Source organism: Bombus huntii, chromosome 9 (assembly GCF_024542735.1).
Source record: "Bombus huntii isolate Logan2020A chromosome 9, iyBomHunt1.1, whole genome shotgun sequence".
NCBI classification, from domain to species: domain Eukaryota; kingdom Metazoa; phylum Arthropoda; class Insecta; order Hymenoptera; family Apidae; genus Bombus; species Bombus huntii.
In genome coordinates, this window is record NC_066246.1 from 15,019,095 (window position 1) to 15,043,649 (window position 24,555).

The following is a 24,555-nucleotide window of genomic DNA, read 5'->3' on the forward strand; positions in this document are numbered from 1 at the left end:
TTAACATCGTTGAAATTAGTTAAGTAATGTTTAAGATGCGTGAACTCACGCCACAAACAGAAAGTTATTCCCTGAAAAACACGTTAGTGGGACTAACGAGCCGCTATTTCAAATGAAAAACAAATCGTGTTTCCGTGCTCTTACCATACGATTGATATTCGGATCACCGTTTTATAAATTAAAGTTTCACAAGTGAAAAGAATATACGTATAAGATCAAATAAATGTATTTACACGTTCGAATAATCAAGCTTTCATCGCGATGGGAATCTCCAATCGTTGAAATGTAAATTAACTCAAGATAGGATATATAAAAAGATAAACGATACACTGTATTTATTTGTTTAATCATTTAATCATTTAATTTACAAGATCATGAATGATACTCTTTTACCATCGCATTCTCCTTCTCTCTCTCTCTCTCTTTGTCTGTCTCTCTGTCTCTCTCTCTCATACACTCTCTCTCTCTCTGATCTACGATTCTATTTCGAGGCAAGACCGTAAACCACGCTTTCCTTTATGTTGCTATTTTGATTCTCGACAGTCCCTATGATCTATCGATCGTTTTAATAATTCCGGTATATATAAAAGATGTTTAAGTACGGAGTTAGCTAAATGTTGATGTTTCTGTGTCCCGTGCACTTCTTTTCGTGTCAACCCCCAATGACCTGATCTGACCTGCTACCGATCGAAACTCGAAAATCGAATACCAAAAGTGGACCTGCCTGAGATTAAGGGGAATCATCGCAAATTCCGTAACCTCGTCACCAGCTACATAGGTAACTTTGTCTGTCTGTTCGTCCGTCTGTCTGTCCATTTTTGTATAGTTGTACGTATAGTTGTGTTTTTTTATTTCTCTCTTAACTCTCCGTCTTTTTTAACTTCTTTTTTTTTTGTGTCTCTCTCTTAAATAAATTAACGTCGATCGTTTATATATGCTTGAATGCGTACACATTTTTCTCTCTCTTTCTGGTGTCGATCTGGTTTGTTGCTCCTTCGAGTCCCTTAAATTGCTCCACGATATTTTTCTATCGTCATATTGCTGTTTTTTCTTTTTTTTTTTTGTTATCGATTTTACCTTTGGTCTGTGTTTTATTTTATATTTCTTTGTTCTATATACTTACTGAACTATTTGTATCTGATCGAGTTTCAACTAATTTAGGCGCTTTTCTGTTTTTTCGCAAATACAGTCTTTGCTCAAAGTGAGTTTTTCTATATTGAAATTCAAGTAGCCACAGATACGTAGAACTTTCAGAGTACTGGTTTTTCCTAGATCATACCTGTATCTATTGTCTGGCATGTGAAACCAATCTTTTTTTAGCATTTGTGAATCGTAGATTTAAGATGTTACACACATTTACTTGTAAGTAAGAAAGATCGTAAATGTAAAATAATGCTTTCTTTGCAACCGTTATTTTCTTTTTTTTTTTATCCAATCTTAACTTTAAAACGATTACATTCAAATGGAATTGCGTGTAACTGCAATCTGTTTCCCTTGAATTTTGTATATAATGTTAATCTTCTGTGATATGCTTATTGTTTGTGGATTTGGAGTCTTCTTTTTGATTTTTCTTTTCCTTGTTACTTTACTTTTAATCTCTCTTTGTATCTTGCCAGTGTTCAATACTCACCGTCACTTTTTTCTTTCATAACTAGACACTCTTTTCCAAATAGAAAATTTACACTCGAAGAATTCATCTTTGCAACGCTTCTTTGATTGTCTTTCTCTTTTATATCTAACCGAATTTTCAAACACTATGTGAACACATGTATATACGTTTGATATTGCAAATGTAATTTTAGATAATTTATACATTGGATATGTGAAATGTGCTCCGAACATCTTTGCTGATTATATCGAGAAAAGCGTATTCCACGCTTGAAAAATAAATTCATAATTTATATATATGTATTTGTAGACATACTTAATACTTTCAATGATCTCGTATAGTTGGCAAAAAAAAGGAGTGCAGAAGTTGTAGAAAAAATTTGATCGAGTTTTCCGCCCTCGTTCTGATTTTCTCTATTGCTTTTTGCATCGTGAGGTCTGCGTGCCTGGTTCGAATTCTCTCCCTTTCTTGTTATCACTTTCTCACACTTTTCTCTTTCCGTCCTTCTTTTTTAAGCTTCGACACGTTCACAATTTTTCAAGTACACCAAGTAATCACCCAACTCTTGATCAATGACCCTTTTTCTCCGCCAGAATCTAGGTCACCCTCCTCTCGAAAAGCATCTAAGGAACCACTATCCGATCCCATTTATAATCGCGATCGAGTTTTTATTATCGTACCGCCGATTTAGATGACGTATATCCGAATTTTCGTTAGGAACACTTTTGTCTAGAACATAATCCACACTATATATATTCGCATACTCACACATCAGCCCGTTTTTAGCTATGATAACCACGAATTTAAACCCAATATCGAAGGATACTCTCAAATTACGTATGCGTGTTGTGAAAAGCAGAACGACGGTGTTAAGTGCGCCTTTATTCGCTTATTTTTGCTGCAATCACAAAATTACAGAGTTACACCGAGTGTTCACAGTATTACGTATTATGGTTTTTCTTATGAGTGATAAATCTATGACGGAAGATAGAAGAGGACAAGGTGCAATTTAGTATTTCTTATGATAAGTAATATAGAATGGATCGAATATATATTTTTTTTTAAATCATGATTTAAGTCGTAATGACGAGACTATGGATGTTATTGATACAGCTACGTATAATTCTTTGTATATTATATGAAAGCGGTTATCGAAACGAATTCAACAGTCTATGACACATCTATCGGATAACAAATTTCTATTATTTTGAACGTTAAAGGCATAACAAGCAGCAAAGAACTCCAATGCATCGAATGTTATTCAATAATTGTCAACAACCTCTTTCATACGATGAAACGAAAATTATAGCTATTTAATCATAGCTTGTTCCATGACAAAAATAAATTTCAAAAATCCATTTAGACCGTCATATTACGTATAAGAAATAGTACCATGTGCAATTTATACAATAATATTTCTACAAAAATTGTATCCTTTTCTGCATTTCTCATGAATTTATCAATTACACAGGAGAAAAACGCTGAGAAGTAATAGCATGAACACTATTTCTATGGTGCAATTGAAACCGTTTGAGAAAATTCTTCCCATAATCGACTCAACGATGCTGCAGAAAAGAAAAGAACGTCTGGTTGCGTGCCTTAGCTCTGCCGTTCGTTTCTCTCCCGTACATGAGAATAATTTCCCAGAGATCCGTAGCACATTGTCGAGACTCGCGGGCTCGTTCTAGTTAACTTTGTTGCCCGGATTCTAATCAGACCTGAACACAACGTATACAGCGATACAGTCTGATAGAAACCAATAGAAGCCGTGGTCACGCGTGTTCTAGCGATTAGAAATGTTCACCGATCGCGATCGATCGAACATTTGTGAACGTCTGTTCGCCACGATATGTCGCCATTGTGTCCATGTACGTATATATATATATATACATATAGTAACGGACAAAAACCAGTTAAATGGTATGGAAATTACCATAATTTTACAAAAGGAAATCGTATTTGACAAGAACAGGCGATAGTCAGCAACGTACAATAGTAAAAAATATTTAATAGGAAAGTCACTAATACAAGCATATTTAGCAACTTTAAACTTTTCTCTGTCCGCTATTGTATGTACATACAGAGACATGTACAACAAAGAAAATGTAGCGTGTAGCACAAGTGACACACACGTAACTTTAACTCTCTGAAGATTATAGAAAGACTAAAAGGCCCTCTCGCTTTTAGATCGGTCAGATCGATAGTAAGAGGGAAAAATAGAAAAGCTTTCGGTGTTGTGTCAGCTTGACTATCGATATGTCGTAGACATTGGCGAGGAGATTAGATAAACAGACGAGGATAATTCCTCGTTTTGCAGTAGTAGTTTCGTTTGTGCCTACCCCTGTCCGATAACGTAGAGAGATCAAAGAAGCGTAGCTCCAGACGTTGTGGAGAAAAAGTTTATTAGACTTAGCCGTGACAAGCAGTGCTGTAGCGAGATTCACTTTACATGGGTGTTGATAGCAAGTAAATTGGAATTTTTAGTTAAAGAAAAATTGAATAGTTTACGCTTTGTGGTATGTGTAATATTCGACATTTTATTATAACATAATCAAAAACCTGTTGGCAATTTGGATGTAGTTTTATGCTTTAGTTATTGATAGTGTAATTAACACTAGTGTAATTAAGACTAGTCAAAATGATTGGTCTTTAAAAAATAGGATATTTGTATATTTATTGATTTATTACTTTCTTACAAAAGGAATTCTATGTTATGTAGTACATTTTTTGTATTATTAATCCATCTGGGACCTAAACGAGGGTTGACACATTTACAAAATTGTAGAACCAGTCATTTTCATTGGTGTGATCCGGAATTTTCCTGACAATTGATATCATCGTATTGAATGATACGCAGTAAAAATTTAAAAAACGTGTGGCAAGTTGTAGAAAACGAGGAAACTGGTTAATTGGGGTTCGATAGATCGCAGAACCCTTTTACACTTTGACAAGTACCAATCATTTTGACTGGTATTGCTATAAGTAGCTTTGATACAAAATTATTTTCAGTTCGAATACATAAAAAATAAAGTAAAATTCGTTATATTATTCTTTTAGTTATCGTTACAAAAGTCATTACATCATTGCGGAAAAAAATATAACACGAAGCAGGAATTTTAAAATAAAATTGTAAAACCAGTCAATTTGGCTGGTGTGGTATTTCTAGTGTTAATACTAAATTGATATTTAATGATTAACAATTATCTATAATGAACAAGTAAATGTCGATGTTTCTTATCGATGGATATTGCTATAATTTGATATAACATAGTAGAAAATTATATTGATCACATTGACAGAATATTATCCCAAAATATACCTGTGATAAACAAATCGATATACAGGGTGATTGGTAACTGGTGGTACAAGCGGAAAGGGGGTGATTCTACGCGTAAAAAGAAGTCGAAAACATAGAATAAAAATTTTTCGTTCGAGGCTTTGTTTTCGAGAAAATCGACTTTGAATTTTCGCTCGGTACGCGTGCACTTTGTCACGTCTCGTTATAACGGATCTCACTGTAGATCGTTGTCTCGATGGAAAAATTAAAAAAAAAAATTTTTTTTAAATTTTTATTCTATATTTTCGGTTTCTTTTTTCGCGTAGAAGCGTAGACGCGTTTTTCGCGTGAGATCCGTTATAACGTCCCGCACGCGTACCGAGCCAAAATTCAAAGTCGATTTTCTCGAAAACAAAGCCTCAAACGAAAAATTGTTATTCTATATTTTCGACTCCTTTTTTAGCCTAGAATCACCCCCTTTCCGCTTGTACCACCAGTTACCAACCACCCTGTATACGATATATATCGATATGTATATATACAAATAAATACGATGTCCCAAAAAATTCAAAAGGATCGACTGAAATATAATAAAATGTCGAGATAGGACCACAAAGGATTAATCGAGAGAGCTAGCGGAAAAGTGGTACAAGTGCATTTTTCTCGAAAATTAGATAAGTAGAAGAAACAATATAAACATACATATGATCTACACTTAACTGAACTTAATAATACCCCATGCAAGGCGCATTAATTGCGATACGGTGTTGCAGTAAATACGGTGCGAAAATAGAAAGTCCGTAACGCAATGGCACGTGCGTAATGCGTTTCGCGATATACACGGCGTACACGATGCGCAGCGAAGAACTTTTTCAAAACAAGTACGACGCTTCACGCATAAGCTAACACTTGCTACGGTACTGACGTCAGCTTTTGTAGCATTAACTCGTTTGATATCCCCCTTACGATACATAGGCACCGTTCTGAGACTTTTTTTTCCAATTAATCGTTCCGATTTCCATGAGTATTATCGATGTTCTTAATCCTGCACATCGATTCTATCTACATCGATTACAAAGGTACTAACAACATATTGATATGTGTTTCAGCGTTGAAACATTCCCCATCGAAGAGAAAAAGCATAACCAGGCCTCTCAGGCCCTTGGACGGCGACTTCGATTCAACCGGTGAGTTTGTTTGGTGATTTATATTTCCTAGACATTCATTCTTTTCCAATATCTGTTTCTAATTCGTTTCGTAAGCTTCAAGTGGTCTCGCGTGACCGCAGGTTTCGCGATTTCCGGACCATTTCAATGAACCACGTCATTTTTATGATATTTTCTTATCGTTCGTTCTTTTTTTATTTGAAACACTTTGCACGTGTATTTCACGATTGATATACCTCAACAACAAGTTCTTCAGAAAAAGCAGCGAATTATTTGGAAGCTCAGAAGGAAATTATTTAACTTATAACAAATATGTTCTCTCTTGTTCTCTTCGTGTTTTTCTAACACGAGACTGAATTATTTCGATAATGTCAGTTTTGAATTACACTTTTGAATACCGCTTGTTTGCTATAATTGCAACATGGAGAAAATCGTCTTACAATTATTACAGTCGAGAAATTGGATCTGGTCCGAAAATCGCGCAAATGTTATACGAACGAATACTTTCCACGATTTTATTATTGGCTTTGCGCTGAATTTCACATGTGTAGCCAGGCACAGCGATCAGTGCAATAAACTTAGACCCGGCATACCAATGTTCCCCGTGTCCAAAACATTCACCACGATCCCTGTCAGTGTTGGCGCCACGAAATGCCATTGAACCACCATCCTCTATCAGCCGTTCCTTTTGACAAGATATTCTGCCGCTTTTACGAAGATTGCTCGCGCGTGCTTTCACGTGTTGATCACGTATGCCTGTTCGTATTTCGTGTTGGTAGGTAATCCATTATTTTACGATCCTATTAACCCTGCGGAAATCGCGGTTCATCTGATAGATACGTGCGAAGATATTGGATGTACATATCGTAAATAGAATATATTTCCACAATAATGAAAGTACAAAGACTGGGGAACTGAGAGGGGGAAGAGAAAAAAGTGTGGGTAAAAAGATAAAAGTGGAAGTTAAAAAAGAAGGAAAAATGGTGCGACGGAAGGGAGGGGTGTAGAGAAAAGGAAAGACAGGCTAGAAAGCAGGAATAAAAACAAAATAGAGAATGAGAAATTAAGGGAAAGGAAGAGAGGGAGAGCAGAGGGGAAGATTAATATGGACAAAAAGCAGAGAAGTAAAGGAAAAAATGATGAAGAGCGTCGAGTGGTGGAGTATAAACTGTGGAAGTTAGGGTTAAAGAAAAAGATAGAGAAACTAAACTACTAAGAGTAGCGCGTATCTTCTTTATTCCTACTGATTTCATAGTATGTATAAGCAGAAATAATCTAATGTCTGTTTTAATAATCTATTTTTTGATGTTACTTCGTATCTACAATAAGAAAATTAAATATGCTTTATATATTTCATTCAGTTTTTAGATCGCAAGCTCCGCAGGGTTAAATTTGATCTCGTATGAGTAAAACTGGGAAATGGTATGGTTCCCATCGAGACAAATATTTTTTATTAGAATTTCATTCTCATTTCGCAATTGATTTGATCATTTTAAACTCGCAAAACAAACTATAAAGTAACGAAATCGCGTGACAATATCTCGTAAATCCGATACAATCGATAACATCGAAGAATTGAATAAATCGCCAGCAATAAAGAAAAAAACATCAAAGAATACAATTCAACTGTATCGTGAATTATTGCGTATCGAAAATATCGAGAATTTATGGCTTTATCCGCCTGTCAATCGTCCCATCAAAATCCGTTTGATTCTGTCTGCAGACGCAAATAACGTACGTATACAGCTTTCTATCGTGAATGTCAGTCGAATGCGCGCATTCCGACCATCGAATCCCTCTCTGTTTTGCCTCGAACGTCCCTTGCTCGAATCCCTGTTTTATTTCGGGACATCTTCGATCCGTGACTGGACAGAGAGACTTTGGAAATCGAAGAGCAATAAATCAACGTAGATGGTCTCTGTACGATCACGAACAATGAAAACAATGGGAACGTGGACGTGGTTTTGTAGAAAATGTCAAAAGAGAGAAAAAACGCGGAAGTTTCTCTGTCCGATCAAGAGTCGCACTCATGGTGATACGGTAATGGTACATGGTGTTGTATGGTGGTTTAGCGGTGCCGACAACCGGAACTTCGACAATGCATGCTACGTCACCCACGAAGGCTGGTGAGTCTCATACGATCATTTATTTTCCTAATATCCGTTTATTATCGTTGTCTCTCTTGTGTCGATTAAACGTCCAACGAAGAATCCTCGACATTTCTGTAACATCTAGTACGGTGAAAGAATAAGTGAGATAACAATAACAAGATACATGTAATAGGGATATTTGTGATAAAATTGAAAGAGATATCTAGAAATATTATTGAATCGATCACTATCACTGATAAAGCAGTCTCGAATGTTAGCCATCCGTTGTTCTATTGTTACGTAAATATTTACATATTAATATTTTCTCTCTAAACGAGCGATGTCACGTTGCTTCGAAATTTTAAACGATCCAAACCCTCTTGCACAATAGCGCTAATATCGTTAACTAAAGTTTCCAAAGCCGCGAGAGTTACAAATTATCAAAACTAAAAATTACTTTTGCGAAATAATGATTTATTTAAAATTTATTTAAAATTATGAAATAAAATCTTATAACCTGCATCTCCTAAGTCGTTGATTCACTAATAGGTATAATTAGAGTTGGCAAATTATTGCCCAGAGGAGCCCCGAAATGCGTTTCGTCGAAAGACATTTCATTTCCATTCAACTTAAATGAATCACCGCGAATATCAAACTCGCACGCGATACGAAGATTTTCGGTTGAACGACTTCTCGAAGCAACGTTGCACGATTCGTATCGCCACGCGACCTCTCACTCACCCAGCTTCTCTGTTTCTGTCTGCCCCATCTCTCTGTCTCTCTCTGTCTCTTTACCCGACTTGATCACCGTTGTCGCTGTACACGCAACCCTCGTGCACTCGATCTACCCGTTTCCGGCCACCATCGTACGACCTTGGAAACCGCCCATCCTGGACGACACAACGAAAACAGTAACCCCGACAGACGCTGCGATCAGCACGACCAGCACGGTGATGTCAACCGGTTCCGCGCCAATCGCCACCTCCACCCCCGTGAACTTCGCCGCGGGCCCGGTGAGTCCGCCTCCGTTGACCTTGGCCGCTGGTCCAGGCCTTTCTCATCACGAGCCACCGGTGACGACCTCAGCGGCCAAGGTCACGAGCTATCCAGCCGTCCTGAAGGGCAGGACCGCCGCCAGTCCACCGAATCCGAATCTGGTACCCTCCGGCAAGATTCCACCCCCTGTTCCTCCAAGAGGTACCGGTCAATCGAGGACCACGAGGTCCTCTGAGGAGCACCGTGGCCCTGGAACAGCCACCTCCACCACGTCCTCGATGACATCCAGCCGAGGTGACGAAGCAGCCATAATCACGAGATACCGCTTGCATGAAAGTTCGAGCATCCTGCACCATCTTCCCACACCCGATTACATTTCCACCGTTTCTGCTGCGTCCGCCGTCACTACTTCTACTACTACTTCTACTATCTACTCTGCCGCTACGTGTACTACCTCTTCTTTGCTGTTCTCCGCTGGTACCACCACTACTACCGCCACCTCGAACACCGCAAACTGTTACTCCGATTATAAAAATGCTACCGATACATTCACTACTTCTGTATCCACCGCCGTCGATACCAACGTATTGCATGCGCGTACATCAACTCCTGCACACCTACCCTCGCGATACGACAGTCTGATGTTCCACGATCGAACGACCGACCTGGCTGCAGCTGCCTTCCAAAGCATTCACGAGGAACCAACGCCTGTGCGTTGGAACGACCGTTGGCCGGCCGAGGACGTTTACGAAGAGGAGGAGGAATTCGTGAGCGTGGAGAAGGTCGATGGTTCGTACGTGATTAGAACCAGCCCTTATCCGTTCAGACCAGAGAGAGGGAACTTCAAGCGAAGAGAGAAAAATATTTCAACTAATCTTGAAGATTCCGTAGATAGCGGAGAGAAGAGAACCACGAGCTCGAAGGCTGATCACATGGCCAAGTTCACGTACTTCTTGAACCCTGCGTCCAGACCAGAACTAATGAACTACAAAATGTCGCGGAAGGATAAGAAGCACTCGGAGACCTACTATGAGCTAATGAAGAGGAAGCAGAAGGAACTGGAATCCTCGATCACGACGATCACGACGATGGCGCAAAGAAGCAAGATCGAAGCTACCAAGATGGACAGATCGAATACTACGATAAGTAAACAAGAAGGGGATCCTGAGAAAAGGATCGAAGTTCAGAGGCTCATGGATCGGAGGAGGGATAGTAAATTGTTAAGAAAGATCAGAGAAAAGTCTGCTCAGAGAAGGAAGAAGTTGGCTCCTGAACCATCGCCAAAAGTGCAACCTTTTAGAGATCCAACGAGGGTGAACGATAATTTTGAATATTTTGAGAAGAAGAGGAAAATCGACACTGGTGAAACTGCGCCTTCGTCTTCGAAATCTGATTATGGGGATGAGGGGAATTTGAACCAGTCGACGAGTGATGTGAAAATGTTGGAAAATAAAGAAAACCAGATTGTTCTTAAGAGTGATACGAGAACCTTTTTGGTTACGAAAGTTGATGAAGAGGTTCCGATAAAATTAAAGAATATAGACATGGTTTATTCGTGTGAGAATGTGAGAAAAATTGATACCAGAAATAGTAAAACATTTATAGTACCTAATAAAGTTCAAGTAGATCGAGTATATGATCAAATATATGAAAAATCGAGATCGAATGCCAGATATAACGAACATTTGAAAAAGAGCAAGAATGAAAATTTTAATATTCTAAAATCTCTGACCAAGTCTGATAAATCGAAAGGCGAGTTTCAGGAGCATCCTTCAAACATTTTGATACCTAATACTTCCTTTTTACACGGCTACAGAAAGTCTCAAAAGGAAACCTTGTAACCAAGGAAAAAGCTAATGTTAAACTTAAACACGTTTTTTTTATCGGTGTAAAGGGACCAAAATATGAAAATATCTAAGGGATCAATAGGATATTTAAAAAATGTACAACATGGAACACGATGATGCGAAGAATTAAAGGAAGTTTCAATTTGGAATCTGAAAATGAGAAACATACTCTGAATAGAGTGTTACTCAATTAGCATATTCTAAAAAAAACTTTTCTCTCCTGCATGCGCAAATACACTTTGAGTTATTCTTCCTGTTTTTTCATCTTTCATCACACTCTCTCTTTCTCTCTCTCTCTCTCTCTCTCTCTCTCTCTCTCGTCTGTCAGTTTATAACGATATGGATCTGTTTAACCAAAGACTCATGCAGAAACAAGAAAATATTTTTCCCACTATTACTTCTATGAGAACGAAGGAGTTAGTAGTTTTAATGTTTAGGTATTTTCTACCACTAGATGATGCACTTTGTCGTTACTGTTCTATTGTATACTCTGAGCTCGATGCCGTATCGACGTCGATTTTATAGCGTCGACGAGGTATCGTTTGAAATGTCGGGCCCGACTGTCCTCGGCACGCAGATGTTCCACGTTTGAGAATGTAGTGCGTGTAAGAATTGGTTTATTTCTGGTCTCGATTGGAGTATATTGTATTCCTGCATGCGTAGCGATCTTCTATCCTTTGATAGGACAACAATAGACGTAACTTATGAAAACGTAATCGGAAAAGATTTTTAAATGTTATTATTATATTTTGAAATACTTCTTATTCTATTTAATATTTATAGAATTTGCTGTAGCTATCGTGATCATCTATTACAATATTAAAAGTCGACGATTGTTTGAACGTTTCACCCTTCCTAGGCAACCGATCAGTATTTCACTGGAGAATCCCCGCGAAACGTATTTCTATTTTTCCCGAACAACATATCGAACCTTTAATTTAAAGGCTGATTGTATAATTTAGCAGAAACTTTAAGAAATATTCCAGAATCTTTCTCTGTTTTTTGAAAGCCTAATACGGTAAAAAATTCATGCCATAAACGATCTATTTTGCCTACGAAGAGTAAAATATGATCGCACACGAAGAGCGAAGATAAAAAATTAAAGTTTCCAGGAAGAAGATTACAAATAGTTACGTCTATATATAAAAGGTGTATTTAAAAATTGTCAGTCCTGTTATGCATCGTTTGGTTGTCTAAACAGGGCAGAATCTTATTGGTGTGTTTGTATGGTGTGCTCTTGTACCACAATAAAGGGACGTTCACACGAGTGTACTATTTACGGTGCAAATACCCTTCCCCGAGCAAAATATCAAGTTGCTGTATGACATGTTGGCTGAGTAGTTTACTGTTTGTGCACCTCTGTAGACACGCAAGTAAATGTAGCTTTAGAATCGCAATATATGCATAACTGTTGTCCCACCACGTCGAGTTAGAATGGCTTATTCGAACTGACTTCAATAGGAAGTACTGATTAATTTCTAACGTCACGATTATTTACTCGAACAGCAATGTTGCTGGCAAATTTAATAGCCTAAATTTAATTAAAAAATGTTCAAACTACGCTTATGCAATGGAATCTCATTCGCACCGTGTATTGTTTAATAAACGTTAGAAATGCTCGTAATTTTATTTTTTAGCAACTGCTTACTGTGATCAATGGTAATTGACAGCGTCAAGTAGGTAGCATTCAAATCCTTCCCAATCGTCTCCTGTTAGAAAGAAGTAGCTTTCAATTTTTCACATCCGTTTCTTTGACCTGATAAAATAACGTGCAAAGCTTTGATCGTGGATTATTATATTTTTAGTATTTTACACGATGTAAAAGTGAATATAAAATGCAATATCAATAATTAACACGGGTGTATTTATTTGTTTGCTTGGGCACAAGGTAAAAAATATTTATTATATCGGGTTAGCAAGATTTGCTCAAAATTGTTGGAAATATTTTTTTATTTTTTCGCCTCTGAAGGGCCAAGTCTTTCCACGCTAACGACTCCCCCCTGTCCATAGAACCCTTAACGACGAAGCATACTATATCGTGTTCATTAGGGCTAACTGTAGTGCGCTTTTTGTAGGTGGCACCCTTCCTTCCACTTGTTCCACCCCGCCCCCGCCCTTTGACGATGCAGTGCGCTCAAATGACCAGACCTTGGCTTCTGGTGGTCAACTTCAACAGGGTGCACCGACCACGATCTTAACGAGCAGTCTAAGCAGTGCTCACTCCAAGCAGAACAAGGTTGTGCACCATGTCACTCTCACAAAGACTTATCACGATGCCGTGAGGTGAGCGAACTTTTATTTTCTTCCATAATTTCCACAAGAAACTCTGTCAAATCGAGAGATCTCGTATTTATCGAATTAAATCGAATATAAAATATTTAACATTTGTAAACGACAACAACAACCGTATATACTTCCAAATGATACAGCGATTTTATTGTTTGTATTTTCAACAAAATAATTTGCAAATTCCCTATGGAATTTGATAGCAAATTAAATTACAAAAATAAAGGATGACTGTCTTTGGAAACCAAAAACTTGTGGATAATTATACTTAGCGATAAAAATCGTAACTGTTGTCAATTCTTCAATGTGTTTCAAAATAACACACCGATCTTCCTACCGTTAAACCAAAATTTATTCGCAAAATACGAAACTTTAAAGAATCGTCTCCTGTATCACTTTCATTTTATACCGAATCTTGTGCCCGGACATTTTGTCTTTAATAGCAATGCTCTAATTATCTCGAGCAGTGTAAAAATCTTTCAAAATTTGGAAATTCACATGGAACTCGTGATTTTGAAATTTTTGGTGCTAAACATAAAACAATTAAATACATCGTACTCAATTAATATTTCAGCATATCCGACGTACACTTGGAAAGCAGCGGTAGCGGAAGCGGAAGCGGCGGCAGGGAAACGAAATCTTCGTTGAGCGTAGAAAGCGGTGGTAGTAGTCGAGGAGGTGGGGGTCTGACCTGGACACCACCCGCTGGCAGTGCCGAGGGCTCTACGCCCACCTGGACAGAAGGCACGCCGTCCTTTACCGAGAGTTCCAGCAGCGGTGACGCAGGTAAGTTCCCGTACGCGCTCAACATCTACTACGCCACCTGAAGGCTCCCACTACGTGCCTCGAGGATTCCTTCGTTCTCTTCTTCTTGTTCTTCTTCTTCTTCTTCTTCTCTTCGACCTTCGCGACAAAAGGATTTGCATCGGGCGTGACCATCCCGTTGATTGCCCTGTCGATTTATAATGGCTGACTGAGAAACAGAGGTGAAATGATATAAAATTTCAAGTAATTTAACATAAAATTTGAACAAATATTGAGTTTAGATTTAGGCTGTAACCTAAATAAGATCAGACTTTTACTTGTTACTTTTGAGAGGCTGGTATTAGTCATGAAAGTTTTCATGCACTTTATAAGTGCGATATTTTTATGAAAATAAAATTTTGTCAAATTTTATTATCATCAACCTATTTTATAACAGAAGGAATAATTACAAGATATTTTGAAGCCAAAAAAAGTTCCCATAAAATATTATTTAATCTGTTTGAAATAATAATATTGCATATATACATTGTTTTCTTGTATGTTCGAATATTTTCATAAAATAACTTTTAAAACACTAACTTTTATTATGATTATATTTATCATTTGTTTTTATATAATTTACAGTGACTCACGAAAATATTCGCACGCTTACACTTACAAAATTCAGTTAATACAACGAGGTGTATTAAACTAATTTGTTAGAACAATTTGGTAACTATAATGATATAGGGAAAGTGTCAAGATTACATCTGTAAAATTTGAAAACGATTCAATAATATAGACAGGAATTATGATACATTTATTAGAAACATTCATAATAAGTGTCTCACAAAAGTATTCGAACGCTGTGATAAAATTATAGTTTTTCATCTTCCTTAGCACCGAATATAAACATCATTGCTAAATGAAAATATCGGTACGTTCACTTGATGTTAGGATATCGTTTCAGTAACAGTAACGTAAAAGTGTGCACAATAGCATTTAAAATGAATACCAAAAGGTCTGAAACAAAAGTGTGAAAGAGAAATGATATTCCGATTACATGAGGATGGCAAATCATGTAACGAGATTGCCGGAATTGTGAACAGAAGTAAGTCCACAATACATTGTATTATAAAAAAGTCAAAGAACGAGAGAACATTTGCAAACAAAGCTCGATCAGGTCGACCAAAGAAATTGACCGGAAGAGAGGAGAAAGATATCATTCGCGAATTAAAAAAAATCCTACTACATCCGCTCCTCAACTTGCAAGTATGGTAGCTGATATGTTTGATCAAGAAGTTCTCCCGGAATTATGTCGACGAATCTTACGAAACAATGATTTTCATGGCAGAGTACCGCGAAAGAAGCCACATATTAACGCTGTAAATCATAAAAAAAGATTGACTTTTGAAAAACCTATATTAATAAAGATAATTCTTTTTGGGACAAAGTCATCTTTTCGGACGAGTCAAAGTTTAACATTCTTGGCTTAGATGGTCAAAATTATGACTGGAGAGAACCAAATACGAAATTGGAAATTCCACATTTGCATGAAACAGTGAAACACGGAGGTGGATCACCTGGTGGCACCAGAAGTTTGACATTTATTAATGGAATACTTGATAAATATAAGTATTTAAATATTTTAAAAAATAACCTTAAAGAAAGTGCCCATGAATTAGGATTATTGAAAGATTTCCACTTTCAACAAGATAATGATCCTAAGCATGCTGCTAGAATTGTGAAAGGATGGATCGTATATAACACACCACACATGTTAATTACTCCACCGCAAAGTCCAGACATAAATCCGATTGAAAATTTATGGACTGAAATCGGAAAAAGATGAAATAAATTTCATATAATCTCAAAGCAGGTATTGTAAGATGAAATTATAGAAATGTGGAACTCCGTTGAGTGTAGTGTTACAAAATCATTGGTTTACAGTATGGAACGTCGATTGAGACGCACCATTGCTGCTAAAGATGGTCCAACAAAATATTAATATTAAATAATTTAATAATATATGTAGCGTTCAAATACTTTTGTGAGTCACTTACAATGCGTGTTTCTAATAAACGTATCATAACTTCTACCTACGTTGTTGAATCCTTTTCAAATTTTACTGACATAAGTCTTAAGACTTCCATCTTCCTATTGACATCTGCTCGTCTAAGCAAATTACTTTGATGTACATTATTTCGGCCATTCAAGTTTGCATATGTAAGCGTTCGAATCTTTATTTAATAAAGGTAGCCTTCGTAGGGTGCACAAGAATTTCGTGACTGTATTTTCTCTTTATTACGTTCGTTACTTGCTTAGTAGTTACTGTTGCTTTTGTTAGAACGCAGATAAATAGAATAGTCTCTATTGAATTTCGCTATACAAAAGGTATAAAAACCATTGATCTTAGTGCCATTCATAGTATAAAGAAGGATAGCCTCGAGCAGTAAACCGACAAAATTCAGCAAACTATAATCATTTATCTTCTGAAAAAAAAAAAAAAAGAAAATAGAATAATTAAACGGCAAAACGTGCAAGTTAATTCAACGGTGATATTATATTTTTTTGAACCGAGATTATTTTCGAAGAATGTCGATTTATGGGCAATCAACGCGGCGCTCGCGCCAGCAATCAGAAGTCTGATTAACGTGCCACGATTTAAGGTAGTGTTCTGAAACGAGCGACAGTATACCGTTGTCCAAGTAATTCGAAGCACTGCGTATTAAGCTCGTAATATTAAGCTTATGTCGATAGAAATATTATTTCTGCTATTTGTAAACGAGGAATCACTCCGTGCTGAAATAAATGTGTAAAATACATAGAGACTCGTGTTACTAGCTAGCTGTTAATTCAGATACATGCCGCATAATCATCGAGATAAATAACGATAGTGTTTCTATGATCATGACACAAACCTACATGTTGTTAACCACCTACATCGATTGCATTCTGTATACCAACGTTATTACGTAATCCGGAAACTAAATGAGTTTTACAGCAAATTAAGTTACACCGTTTTGCCATGGTATACTCGTCGTACCTCATTCTTCGTTATATTTGAAGAAAATTCATCTAATCATGAAATCATCGTTGTGATACTGATTTGTACGAAGAATTAAAAGTGTTAATCTTGTTAAATGACTTACGTTACGTAGGTTTAATTCTAGTCTCAATTACATACCTTGTACTCGTTTGAATCGAATTGGAAAGGTCATGCGACGAATTGATCATAGTCGAAGGAAAAAGGAATGGAAAGAAAAAGGAAGTTAAAACGAATAACAAAAACTCAGTGCCTAAATTTAATCTCATCGCCTATGTGTTGTAGACCATGTCTCGAGGTTATTCTCCGTAAGTGTCACGGTAAAAAAATGCTCTTAAGTCCATCGATCGTGTAACATACGCTGCGAAGGTGCTCGTCGTCGAAAACTAAAGTAACGATTAATAATAAAGCAGTATGAAAGCTGAAACGAAAAAAGGGGCGAGCATCTTCGGTTGTTTCTTTAAATAATTACGATACAATCCAACAACCACTTTTCTTAGTCCTGTCTAGGTGATTTCAAAATCTTGTCAAAATATTCGAACACGTTTATTTCTCGACGATGAGAGCGACAATAAAGCGACAATTGCAAAAGAAAAAAGTACACGAGATCTCATTCTCGCTGAAAACCCCATACACACGTTTGTTTTACTTCTTTTATGGTTCCTTTTAAAGCAAGAACGGGCATCGCCTAGAACCGATGTTACCTCTCGAGATAAGTCTAAACTTTTTCTTTTTCTCTATCTCTTTAGTTTTCTCTTTGATTTTTCGCTACACTCGCATATGAATATCGTTGTGTGAAATAGCTACACACGCTTCTTGTCACACGTAGTCATCGATTAGAACGATGCACGCTTTTTTTCTTATCGATGCATCTTGATAACTACAAGTAAAAATCTCGAAAGGACCATCTATATAAAATGAAAAATTACGTCACCACACACCTTCAATAATCACACGCTCTTCGCATGAGATTTAGAATAAAACGAGAAGAAAAATAATATGATTTGCTGGTCCTTTTGAAGAGCAGGTTATTTATTATAAATTAAAAGTTTCTCCATAGTTTCTCTTTCCCATAGATAGCCGATTCGACTCGAACACTACCACTAGACAAACACGTATCTACGCTTCGGTGATCGAGCTACAGCAACAGGCTGATCTTTATTTTGCACTATGACGATTAACGATAATTTTAGGTTGTCCGACCACACCGATCAGAGGCAGCCAGCGTCACGATGACGGAGGGAGAATCGCTGCCACCGTCGAGGAGGCGCTAGCCAGTCTTACTACAGAAATGGTAAGTTGGTAATCGTAGCTTTGAACGATTGGTCACTGCAAAAGTTGTGGTAGCGATATTTGGAGATTGTATCGTCATGTAAATACTTGAAACTTACAGTATATGTAAGTTAGATTATATTTCAATGAAAAATGTAAGATTGTTTCACGACTTTCGCATATATAGGCAATTTTCAGATATGGCAATAAAATAATGGGCATAAAATTAGGTTCACGATCTCCAACTATCATTATTGTATCTTCCTCGAACGATTCCTCAAAGCGGTAAGTGCGTAATGAGAGCCCAGTGACCGATCGATCGGACTGTGTAAATGTTTCCCCCGAGTGGCCGAGGGTATTTGTAACTAATGAACTGCCCCCAGACGACGACGTGTCGCGAAGCGTGTCATCTGCGTCGCGCAACGCGATCGTCTAAAAGAAGAAAAAAAGATTTGACCTCGTATCATACATTCGTCGTGTCTTTGGTCTCGTCTGCGTTTCGTGTCTATGTCGAGTCCCTGTCTTTTGTGTGGAATTCATAAAGAAGTACCGATTCGATCGCGCACGGAACGTTCCAAAGCGATGATTTTTCAAATTTAAATACACATCTTTACAAACGATTCGAATACGAGAATGGTTTGAAAAGGATGCATGACAGTCGTATTTGAAATTCTTCTTTGCTTCGAGCATCTTGGGCTGATCTTAGTATAGTTTGATCTTTTAGTGATCTAATTATATTGTAGCATACTTTAGTAAAGGAAGCTGCATGTGGAAAGTTAGATGACAGAACAATTTTTTCAAGTTTCAGAATAGAATATTTTATAGCGTCGATTCTATTGTTTGTTTATAAAGGGTTGCCCATTCGAGACCATCTCAGGTTATGAACAATGATATAAATTACTATATATAACTTCTTTTCTAATTTAGTTACCTGGCTACAATTTCAGGTAATTACCCGGCTACAATTTCAGGTATATATTTGAGATAAAAGACAAAGAGGTTACTGTTTCTATGTTTTTCATATACAGGGTGGTTGGTAACTGGTGGTACAAGCGGAAAGGGGGTGATTCTACGCGAAAAAAGAAGTCGAAAATATAGAATACAAATTTTCCGTTTGAGGCTTTGTTTTCGAGAAAATCGACTTTGAATCTTCGCTCGGTACGCGTACGGTACGTTATAACGGATCTCACGCGAAAAACGCGTCTACGCTTCTACGCGAAAAAAGAAGCCGAAAATATAGAATAAAATTTTTTTTAATTTTTCCATCGAGACAACGATCTACAGTGAGATCCGTTATAACGACACGCGATAAAGTGGACGCGTACCGATTGAAAATTCAAAATCGATTTTCTCGAAAACAAAGCCTCGAACGAAAAATTTTTATTCTATATTTTCGACTTCTTTTTTCGCGTAGAATCACCCCCTTTCCGCTTGTACCACCAGTTACCAATCACCCTGTATAATAGAATAGATCAATCATAAAATACAGGATGTTTCTAAATTTGTGGTACAATCCACAATTCCGTATGAAGCTCTATTTCTGAATAAATTAATAGACTACATTATTTTTTTGCTACATTTAGCAAAGAAATTCTACACAAAAAATTTGTTTTTTAACTTTTTCAGCCTACACTGCATAATGCAGTGAATCCACAGAGCAATACAATAATATCACAGAGACACTTATAAGACGTAGACGTAAATCAGGCTACATGCACCTGCACACATACATACTGGATAAAATTTGAACATCGATTTATTCGAAAATAAAGCTTCCTGCAAAAAAAAAAAAAAATACCACTCATCGTTTCGTATGGATTCGTCCTCTTTCAGATTGTACTAGGTAATTTTTAAAAAATTCTCTGCTAAAAATGATATGCTTTATAGTTACAAAGCATACTGTTGGAAAGAGTATGAGGGCAATGAAATGGTCAAATCGACTTCGAACGAAGAAAATTCATTCCACTTAAAACAAAAAAAAGAAAAGGTCATCGAATTAGCAATCTGTCAGATTTCTGCACATAATGACTCGTCTGTTGCGACACATTGAGAACGCATCCTCGAATTTCTGCGTACGCACGAATCACATCGTGCACCGTAAAGTTCGTATCAGCAATTATTCGTCGCGTGATTCGCCAGTACGTGCATTTTAACGAGAGTAAACAAGCTCGAGGGTTTGCAACACGCGAAAGAATGTCGAGCACGTAGAACCGCGTAAAACGTCGGCCAGGTAATTCCATATTAACCCAGTATTACTGTCGTCAAGAATTAGTATTGGTGAAGCATTTCAAACGATCGTCCTGGCACGACAATGTCTTTCATGTTTCACAAAATAGGTATTATTTCGTTAAAAAGAATCTTACGATTTACCTCGGAGTATCGTCGTTTGATATTTCATATTTTTCTATAAATATTTTTATAAATTATATTTCTAAGAGTAAGATATACTTTGGAACGATCCGTGCGAAAAGATCAGATTATCTGAAAGGTTTCTCTATTTCCTCAAATCAGAAGATACTGCAGCAAGAGTGAATTCAAAGCAGCTCATCCCTGTAACCTACGTCAAGTCAGTTTGGATTTGGTCTGGTGCACCGTCGTAGCGACGAATCTTCGAAAGAAAGAAAAAAAAAAAAAAAAGAAATGAAACTCGAACAGAGAAGAATAAATCATAGAGGAAAGCGTTTGATCGCGAATCAAGACGGATCGTGAGGGTGGAAGGGGTGAAAAGGTCGAACAAAGACACGTAATCTGATATGTCTTTAATCATTCCTTGCGCATTTTCGTGTTACTTGAGACACCATACTTTATCATATTCGATTCTGTACTTAACGAACAGCTTGCGTGGGTTGGAAGAAGTACTCGTCTTGATTCGCGAGTTTCTGAAGTATTAATCATCCAGCGTGCGTGAATCTTGCATTTATTCGTATGGAATGAATTAATGATTTAAATAGGCGCGTTCTCGCGAAGCAATTAAAGAATCGATGAAGAATTAATGATTCTAAAGCTTTGGAGCATGTCGGATAGGCCAGGAAGCTTATACAACGTGATAAAACTCGGCCTACAGTATTAGAGGACTGTATAATACTCGTTCAGGATACAAACACTTTGTGGAGAATTCAAGAATCCATCGTTCCAGTTGTATCTTTTATATGTCAGGTCTCATCGTATCGTTCGATTTTCAATAAGTAGCTAGTTAAACGTAATAATGTCACGTGTTTCGATATCTCACGAATTAATACACTGCTTAGCACAATTAGAGGTTCGTTTTGTCTTTTTAGATTTTTCGAAATAAATTTTTATACCCATTACTTGTGTCTGTATATCTTCTTTTAATTATTATCTTGAAGTCAACTTTTATTAGAGTGTCATATTAACAACGTTTCAATCTATCAAGCCTATAAATGTTTCTAGCTTTGTTTACTTGATTAACAAAATGGAACCGTTTATAATAACAATCCTCTAATTATTTTGAGCAGCGTAGTTTGATTTTAATCGATTTCTGTACCAAGCAATTATCAATTGACTTAATTTCAATGCAGACAACCTGTTTCTATCTTTTTTAAATATTTTTTTATCTCCTATTGAAAATTTTATATTTTTATATTTTTCAAATCGTTTGCAAAAGTTTTATATATTATATAATTATTATTATTATTAATTATATATTATATAAAGTTTTATATAAAGTTCCAAACATACATACACACTCGTTGGATAACCACTTTGTTTGACTACATACGAATTTTGAAACTTATACACTTATTCACCTAACAACCATATTTAGTCACACTTTTCTCAGAAAAGAAAAACTCGTGCCATTATTACAGTTACATAATTCGTTTTCTCGTTGCTTGTTCATATCCTAGCATTTAGCTGTAAAATTGTATGATCATCGAATCGCCGAGCTTTACGAGTGACGACGTTTAGGTTACACGTGATGGGAAATTGTCGCGAAATATATTCATTCATTACCTCTTATCGTAACTGACAATTACTTGTTGTTACGTTAGTTAGTTGTAAACGTTAAGAGGAAGGCGCTGGAGAGGAATGAAAGGTGTAAAACGAGGAAATGAAATGACCCGCGGACGAAGGAGATGTAAATAATACTTACAATCTAATTAGGACGCAGTCCTCAATCCCGTTTTTATTACAATAATATAGCCAACGGTCGTGTACATGTACCTATATGTGTCTCACGTTCTGTCTGTCTCCTGTACGTAATTATACATATACTTATACATATGTACACTGTACACACATAAAAGGAAACGTGTATACCGCATTTATTGTCGAGATGGTCGGTGAACTCTGAAATGTATTGGTAGCGAAATGTGGAAGTATTGATTGAAATCATTTTTAAAACAAAAATTTGGATAATAAACGTTAAAGATTTTGAAAATCGCTAAAATTTCAATAAAAGTAGCTGCCAGTTTCAGAAATATTCCGCAGAGCTTAAGAAATTCGTCTCCTGAGATTTACAAATTTTGGAAGATTAACAAAAAATTATAGATATCGAAAACAGATTTGCTACAAAGTTAAAAATTAAAATCTATAATTTCGAAAATTCGAAAAATTTCAATAAAGAAAATCCTACATGTCAGAAATATTCCGCAGAGCTCAAGAAATTGGTCTCCTGAGACTTTAAAATTTTGGAAGATTAAAAAAATATTATAGATATCGAAAATAGATTTCCCACAAAGTTAAAAATTAAAATCTATAATTTCGAAAATTCGAAAGATTTCAATAAAGAAAATTCTACATGTCAGAAATATTCTGCAGAGCTCAAGAAATTCGTCTCCTGAGATTTACAAATTTTGGAAGATTCAAGGAAAATTGTAAATATCGAAAATAGATTTGCTACAAAGTTAAAAATTAAAATCTATAATTTCGAAAATTCGAAAGATTTCAATAAAGAAAATCCTGCATGTCAGAAATATTCTGCAGAGCTCAAGAAATTCGTCTCCTGAGATTTAAAAATTTTGGAAGATTAAAAAAAAATTGTAGATATCGAAAATAGATTTGCTACAAAGTTAAAAATTAAAATCTATAATTTCGAAAATTCGAAAGATTTCAATAAAGAAAATCCTGCATGTCAGAAATATTCTGCAGAGCTCAAGAAATTCGTCTCCTGAGATTTAAAAATTTTGGAAGATTAAAAAAAAATTGTAGATATCGAAAATAGATTTGCTACAAAGTTAAAAATTAAAATCTATAATTTCGAAAATTCGAAAAATTTCAATAAAGAAAATCGTACGTGTCAGAAATATTCCGCAGAGTTAATAAAATTGAATATTAACATTACACTTTCGAAACTCGAAATCAATTGCAGAATTCATCGACGATCTCGATGAATATTATAAATATAGTAACTGCGCAAACTGTATTATACGTGATACGATAAATGATATTAATTAACGGGAGTGCCGCTGGTACCGTGTACGTATACATATATATATATATATGAATATATATATACGTGTATATATATATATATATATATATATATATATATATATATATATATATATATATATATATATATGAATGAACAAAAAGTTTATATATATATAAATATTACAGTAGCCGCAGAGCAAAGTTAAAGGAACGTTTTGAAAAAAAAACCAAAATGTTGTTCAATTAACACATACGTACACGTATAATGATATATTGTCCTGAATGAAACGCTTTCGACAGTCGATATGTTGTATTTAGGAAAACGGTGGTAAAAATCTAGTCGCAATCTCGGTGATCGGTCCGTGTTTTTCTTCTTTCTCCGAGAACTTTTTATTTCCTAGTTTTAATCGCGTCTTTTACTTTCTACGTTTATTATATTTTCTCTCTTTTTTTTACCTAATAGAAAAGAATCACTTCATTTTTGTAAGTTAGCGTAGTTGACTTATTTCTCTTTATTTATTCAATAAAAAGCGTGTTTGAGAATCACAACGATTAGGAACGCGCTCATTTCTCTTTTCTCGTTCTCTATTTTTTAAATCTACGATTTAACCATTGAAATCCAGCGCAAATATAATAAATAAATAATCAATCGTTTCACAAATGCGTTTTCATAAATAATCGATCGGTGTAAGATATTGTTCGAGTACAAATTGTCGTTTACACTGATTTTACAAATTTCCAACGAAAATTCAAGTAGTATTTCCATTGCGATCGACTTCCAATAAGGAAACGTGATTCGTACAACGTAGCGTAAAACTACTTACTCGA

General features: G+C 36.1%; 1 protein-coding gene across 23 annotated transcripts in view; it reads left to right on the forward strand.

Moving 5' to 3' along the window:
* Positions 1 to 24,555, forward strand: part of LOC126869783 (phosphatidylinositol 4-phosphate 5-kinase type-1 alpha-like) — a 40,185-nt gene that overhangs the window by 9,084 nt on the left and 6,546 nt on the right. For 5 of the 23 annotated variants that reach the window (XM_050626733.1, XM_050626747.1, XM_050626735.1 and 2 more), the window contains 7 exons: positions 716 to 790; positions 5,996 to 6,073; positions 8,125 to 8,178; positions 9,055 to 9,432; positions 13,061 to 13,268; positions 13,846 to 14,057; positions 18,255 to 18,355. In XM_050626733.1, coding sequence (XP_050482690.1) covers positions 716 to 790; positions 5,996 to 6,073; positions 8,125 to 8,178; positions 9,055 to 9,432; positions 13,061 to 13,268; positions 13,846 to 14,057; positions 18,255 to 18,355 — 1,106 coding nt within the window. Of the gene's footprint in view, positions 1 to 715; positions 791 to 1,189; positions 1,202 to 5,995; positions 6,074 to 8,124; positions 8,179 to 9,054; positions 9,433 to 13,060; positions 13,269 to 13,845; positions 14,058 to 18,254; positions 18,356 to 20,844; positions 20,975 to 24,555 lie in introns of those variants that run through there. The other 18 variants (XM_050626736.1, XM_050626738.1, XM_050626739.1 and 15 more) reach the window with 15 other exon arrangements.